Raw genomic sequence first — 6,936 nt, 5'->3', positions numbered from 1 at the left:
TATATATCCTATGTAGATAGATAGATAGATAGATAAATAGAGTGATATTTACCTTAAACAAGTAAGTTTCTTTGTTCCAATCTTGGACTTCAAATATATTTTCAGACAATTCTGAATTTAGAGTTATGACACATTTGTCCAAAAACAGGGGTTCCTGAAAAACCATAAACAAAATAAAATCAAAACTTCTGATATACTCAATATTTCATTCATACACAATTCCATCCTACTACTCATTTATCTGTTCACCCCAACATCTATCAATATACTATAAATCGAAGACATTGCTTTTAAGTACGATACTGTGGCAAGTCAGATTCCCGTCTTCTTGGTAAGGACTGTGTCCAATAATTAGAAGTTTTAGAAGCATGTTAAAGAGCTCAAATGAGAATCCAGCCTGTGTACAGATTCAGTTCTCTGGCTGGCTGCTTACCAGTCTATCTATCTATCTATCTATCTATCTATCTATCTATCTATCTATCTATCTATCTATCTATCTATCTATCTATCTATCTATCTATCTGTCTGCCTGTCTGCATCTCTCTCTATCTATCTGTGTGTGTGTGTGTGTGTGTGTGTGTGTGTGTGTGTGTACGTGCGTATACAACTAATGCATCTCATATGAAGAATCATCTCAAGGGAGTTTTGTCTACTAGTTTCATGGATAAGCTTTGTTAATCAAAGTTTTTGAACAAACTACATTACATATGCATGCGTGTAGTGTTGCTGTTCATCTGCGTTTCTTCGCATCAGATCAGTCCTGATCCGTGAAACCTGTGATCAAAGCTATTCTAGCTATGACAATCCCACCTTTTTAAGAGATATCTAGGATTAAATTTTCTTATGAGTCCTTCCTATATTTCCTATATCGTTTTAATTGAGTGAAAATTAGCTACTATCCGTAAGAAGTAAAGAGACCTCCTTGTGGCCTACTCTTTGGGTTATGCGTGTGTCTTTTTATGTTCCGCTCTGAAGAAACTGTTGATGTCGTTAGATATCATGATCCCGTAAAATCCTGTTAACAATCTAGAAAGTCGTATGATGAAAACTTACCCGGACTAGTTGGTATCTACTGCCTTTGCAGCGAAGTGTGACCAAGGCTGCTTGTTGAATGGGAGACTGCTGAGTAAAGAGTAACTTCTTGGTAATGCTACTTTCTGGCTGAGGCTGAAAGGAAGAGAACAACATATTTAGAATATAATCCTAAAGGTCACAAATTAATTGTTTCAATGTTAAAGTTCAAAAAGTAAAAGTGTCTCCTAAAATACTTAAAATTTTTTTTTGATCTCTCAGGAACAAACGTCAAGGCTCCCGAAACTGATGGAAGCGATGAAGCATCCTAAAATAGGGAATTTGCCTGGCTTGCAATAAAACGAAGCTCACCAAACGTACCCAAGAGTCAAATTCATGAATTTTCCGGAAAGTGTATAGTACGTTAATGGTATTTATGTTAATGACCCCGGAAGCATGAAAAGCAAAGTAGACCACGGCAAGTTTTGAACTTAGTAGAGAAAAGGAGAAAAATACAAGAAAATATTTTTCGCCGCTGTACCGATTCTGCCAATCTCACACTTTTTGTTTAGTAGGGCATCCATTAAATATAGCTCCGTGTCATGTAAAAGGTACTGCATATATTGCTATAAAAAGCTTTAGGTAAACCAATCATTTCTCTCATTTTGATGAGTAACAAACTTCCGCAGACACACAGACAATCTAATAAAAATCTGTAGATCCATCTCAAGTGTTAAATTATACATACCTCTCCACGTGTTAAAAGGACAGCGTGTATCTGAGAAAACTTCAAGTTGCTGATTTTTTTCCCAGTCCAGAAATGATCTTGTGGTTGAGTGGTCAGTAAAGAACTGACTAGTATGTCATGAATCTCCTCTTGGCTCCAATTCAAATGACTGAGAGCAGTCTGAAAGCACGAAGAAAAAAAGGGAAGAAGTATTAAAGTGTTGTTCATATGCGCTGTCAATATACAAAACATAAATTTATTATGCTTATAAAACCTACACAAAGTATACTATCTGAACCAAATGCATAGGATTTACACAATGGATGTTATTAGTTCTAAGCACAAGTTGGGAACCTTCACAGGAAACTTATATTCAGGAACGTCACAACGATCAAGTATTTATTAGAAAACAAGGAAAATTGTGGAGGCGTGTGGTTTAATGGTTAAGGGTAGAGCACTTATGATTGTAAGATTGTGGTTTCAATTCCTGGGCTAGCCAATGCATTGTGTTCTTGAGCAAAGCATTTCATTTCACGCTGTTCCAGTCCACTCAGCCGGAAAAAGTGAGTAATCATTCACCGGACTGGTGTCCCGTCCAGGTGGGTGTTTGTATGATATGTACGTCACATAATTCAGAAAACCAGCCTTATGGGTCTATAGCTCGGAAAGAACCTTTGATCCTTTTTTGCTGTATGCATGTATACTCATACAGGCACTCCCGTATTTGTATCATAATAGACTAAAAACGTCTGTAGAATAATACAAACTCCAGTATATTATAAAGCAATAAGACATTTTATACCCCAGAACAATTAATTCTGTCCATTTGTTGAGTTGCAGGGCAATGTCACCAGAAAACCACGAGAGCATTCATACTAGTTTATTATATACTGTATATTGTATCAAAGGCTGACATAATATAACCAGAGTTTCTACAGAGCAATAGCTTCCGTATCATATCGTAATAATATGGAATATATTGCTATCGAGTATTATCATAATGTATAAGAGAGCAAGCGGGCTGTGTTACAGTAGAACATACAAGCGTGTGTCATGATGATGACATAGAGAATGTGTTACTTTAATCTGAGAGGGACTATGGCAATATAGAATGCTACAAACGTTACCGCTGAAGAGCAACAAAATATGTGTCACTATAGAAATTTGAGAAAGAATAATTTTTACCTTGATGAGCTCGAACTTGTCAGAAGAACTGTGTCGTCTTAGCTCCGACCGTTTGCGAGTTAGTCTCAGAGTATTAGTTCCTTGGATTTTCTGAAATATATGAGAAAGAAACAAAAATAAATACACAGATATAGAAGATGAGAAAAATAGAGAAAAGAAGTGTACTAAGTTTCATGCTCGTAAAATATTTGGTCAACCCATAAATAATGTGGTTTTCTTCAATTGCATGAACGGGATAAACTACCTGCATCAACTTGCTATAAAAGCAGGTAGTAATTGCGCACAGAGAATGAATGTATGCTCTTCTTTGCTGTCACGTCTCACGAATGAACCAATTTTTGGACTGAATAGAGACTGATGACAAGAAATGAGTTCTCTATAAAAAATGTCAAGCACTGAAGACAGTGGGTAGCGAACGGAAAAACACCGGCACTCCAGGCTAAAGAAAGTCTTCACCCACCTGTTTGGTGGGATATGAAAGGTTTAGTCCACTTTGAACTTTTAAACCCAAACCAAACAAAGGAGATCTACTGCAAGCAGCTTGAGCGGCTTAAGTCAGTGTTAGGAGAGAAACGACTATCATGGGTTTCAAGACGAAAGGTGTTCTTCCACCAGGAAAATGCTCGGCCACATACAGTGAGGATGACATTTTAAAGGCTGGAACAGTTTGAATAGGAAACGATGTTCCACCCACCATATTCGCCAAACATTGCCCCATCTGATTATCATTTATTCCGTAGTCTTCAAAGTCATTTGGACGGTAAAAAATATGAATTCTGTAGACGAGGTCAGAACAGTACTGGAGGAGTATTTTTCGTCATGGACTAGTGAATTTTGGAAGAGGGTCCTTGCAAGTCTAGCAGATAGATGGAAGAGAATTGTAGAAAATGTAGGAGAGTATATTTTAGAAAAGAAATGTAAAATCAGGGATGGAGAGATGAATAATTACTTACAGCATTAATCTCTTCCAAAATTCGTTCTAAGCCAACTAATGATTCGTGAAGCGGAATGGAATCCCGGTGGTGCTGAGGAGTTGACTTGTACAATCGATTTAACAATAATGGATACCTAGTGAGTAGAAAAACGAAAAGAAAGAAAAACTCATTAGTCAGAAATTTATAATCGAGATTTTTTAACAACATCTATCGACAGAGCAGGGGTCTTAATCAATTAACTTTATTTTTATTAATTAATATTTCTAAAAGTCAAAAGAAACCAAGGGTCTAGTAGTTAATCTCTATTTCGTTAGCAATATACAGATAAGATTTAAATAACCCTCTCTATGGCTCTAGTGCTAGTCTACTTTAAACTATTTCCCCCGGGCAATTTGTTATATTATATTCCTGATAGTTGCATGAATTGAGGTGATTAAGAATAAATTTAAATGCCTATATATAACCGTGAATTGGCTGTACTAAAGTTGAACTTCTCGTACTATGAGCTCATTGTCCTAATACCTGACAAGGGCAAACATTTTCCGAGAAGCGAGCCGCATGAGACACAGGTCATCATTAGGCGGGTTGCACTAATAAAAAACATCTCAAGGTAAATTTTCGAGCGGCAGGTTGCCCACGACTGTCCTTTATTTTCTTACTCATTAGCTCCACATCTTCCCAGATGTATAACTGGTTGCTATTTTATAAAACCCGGAACGATCAAAATCAAAATGAACCCAGTTTATAAGTAGTTCGTCACAAGGTACATCAATTTACTTACTTCATAACTCTTTGAACAGGAACCATAAGGAATGACTTTAGACTCATGCGACGAACTGTAGTGTTCTCAGCCTGTGTTACTTGCAGGAACGCTCGCAGAATGTCGTTCTCTGTCTCTAATTTCTCCAGTAGGTCCATGGCGTCACTCTGGCGGAATAAAGGGGTTAAAAGATATTACACCGAGGTGAAATGGTAGAGAAAATATGGAAGTGGAGAATGTAATTGATGTGTAGTGGTAGAAGTGTGGTGGGTGATAGTATGCGTGTGAGAGAGAGAGAGAAAGAGAGAGAGAGAAAGAGAGAGAGAGCGAGATAGAGAGAGAGAGAGAGGGAGAGAGATAAAGGGAGAGAGAGAGAGAGAGAGAGGTGTAGAGAATTGATATGTGATAACAAAATAGATGGAAATAGACAAGTCTGATGTGGGAAGGAGATAGGATGATTGTGTGGGAGGAAGATAGACAGATATAGTGTGAGAGTGAGAAAGACTGAAATAGTGCGGGATGGAGATAGACAGACATATGTAGTATGGGGAGGAAGTCAATAGATTAAATGTGGGAAGGATATAGACAAACAGATTTAGCGTAGGGGGAACTAGACGAATATCGTGTGGGAGTGAGATAGACAGAAATAGTACGGGAAGGAGATAGACAGACAGATGTAGTGTGGGAAGGAGATCTAATAATGATAGATCTAATATGGGAGTGAAATATATGATATAGTGAGGGAGTGGAACAGACAGAAACAGTGTAAGAGTGAGACAGATAGAAACTGAGATAGACCGATATAGTGTAAGAGGGAAGACAAAGAAAAAGATAGAGATAGAACGTTAGAACGTAAAAGTGAAAAAAAAAAAGGGAAATCGAGATTACCAACCTGTTTGACGCAATATTTCTCAAAGGCCTTGAACATATGGATTGATTCTTGGAACAATTGACCAATATTAACACAGTCAACCTCCTGTAAAATATAGCAGACGATAACATAGATTGATTGAAAAGAACAACATTAGCATGTAATACATGTCATTAAGTCTGTTCTAAATTGATAGAGTAAACTAGGAAAATATAATCATTGAAGCTAGTGAATATTTTCCTCGCAAATATAGTTGTAAAGATAAACAATATTTTTTGGCCCACTGCAAGTTACACCCAGAATTTACTCCAAACTTTAAGTGTAAACAATTCTATTACATCTTAAGGTATTCTGAGACCAATATTTAACTTTCCTCGAAGTAGGAGTCTGTAGAACACAGTATTTTAACAGCAGGTTATAACAGTAAAATTGTGATACTGGCACATGGCACACTGAACTGAATGTAGGAAATAGAGTAGACAATATTATATATATATATATATATAAGCTATGCGCCTCCATACATCTACGCCTACAACTCTCTCTACGTATATATATATATACACAGACATATGCACGCATGCATATGTATGTATATATGTATATATGTATGCATGTATATATATTAAGAGAGTGTGAGAGAGAAAGAGAAAGAGCAAGAGCAAGAGATGTGATGTAATAAAATGTTGTTCTTACCTTATCATTATGAAGAGGTGAACTGTTCAAGACACGGTTCAACTGCTCAATGAAGTTCTCATTAACGTCCACCAGCTCTTCCAAGTTCAAGAACAATTCTGTCAGTTGTTGGTTGTTGATAAGACCAGCTTCTTTGATGGGACCATAGAATTCCTGAGAAATAGATAGTTAAGAGAATTGGTTAAAGAGATATATGATTAGGAGAGAGGTACTAAACTGAAAGAAACTCAGTCACATTCAATGTGTATACAATTACTAGATATATAGAGCATACAATCATCTAAATATATAGAGAGCAGGTAGAAATTACCTGGACAGACAGACAACATATATAATGTGATAAATAAATACAGCGAAGTAGAATCGTATGGTAACTCAGTAAACTCGTTTTCATTGAGAGTAGAGTAACTGTCTACTCTAAATGAAAACAAGTCTTTACTGTTGGATGTATGAGGTTATATTTATTCAACAGTAAAAAAGCACGTGTTGGAAACGGTTGTTTGTTACAGTTCAATGAAGTGGCTCACATAATCAATACTCAGTGAAGGAGAATTGATAGAAGATGAAGGACAACCCAGCCTGTAACTTAGATGTTGCCGGCCGGTGAAACTAAATCAATAGGATATACTTGAGAAAGTAGAGTATATGACTTATCATAGGCTATAGATTTGAGAAAACTGAACAGTCTTCAGTCTCATTGTTTTTGACAAAGTCGGTTAGGCATATTTATAATTTTAGGGCAACGTGTTAT

General features: G+C 36.6%; 1 protein-coding gene across 2 annotated transcripts in view; it reads right to left on the bottom strand.

Moving 5' to 3' along the window:
* Positions 1 to 6,936, bottom strand: part of LOC106874082 (neuroepithelial cell-transforming gene 1 protein) — a 29,376-nt gene that overhangs the window by 3,527 nt on the left and 18,913 nt on the right. For both annotated transcript variants that reach the window (XM_014921676.2, XM_014921677.2), the window contains exons 3-10: positions 6,186 to 6,338; positions 5,511 to 5,594; positions 4,640 to 4,785; positions 3,877 to 3,991; positions 2,924 to 3,013; positions 1,760 to 1,918; positions 1,054 to 1,167; positions 53 to 154 (exon numbers count right to left, since the gene is read on the bottom strand). In XM_014921676.2, the coding sequence (XP_014777162.1) occupies positions 53 to 154; positions 1,054 to 1,167; positions 1,760 to 1,918; positions 2,924 to 3,013; positions 3,877 to 3,991; positions 4,640 to 4,785; positions 5,511 to 5,594; positions 6,186 to 6,338 (963 nt within the window). The remainder of the gene's footprint in view (positions 1 to 52; positions 155 to 1,053; positions 1,168 to 1,759; positions 1,919 to 2,923; positions 3,014 to 3,876; positions 3,992 to 4,639; positions 4,786 to 5,510; positions 5,595 to 6,185; positions 6,339 to 6,936) is intronic.

This window comes from Octopus bimaculoides, chromosome 2, assembly GCF_001194135.2.
Source record: "Octopus bimaculoides isolate UCB-OBI-ISO-001 chromosome 2, ASM119413v2, whole genome shotgun sequence".
Classification (NCBI taxonomy): domain Eukaryota; kingdom Metazoa; phylum Mollusca; class Cephalopoda; order Octopoda; family Octopodidae; genus Octopus; species Octopus bimaculoides.
This window is presented reverse-complemented; position numbering and strand designations above follow the sequence as displayed.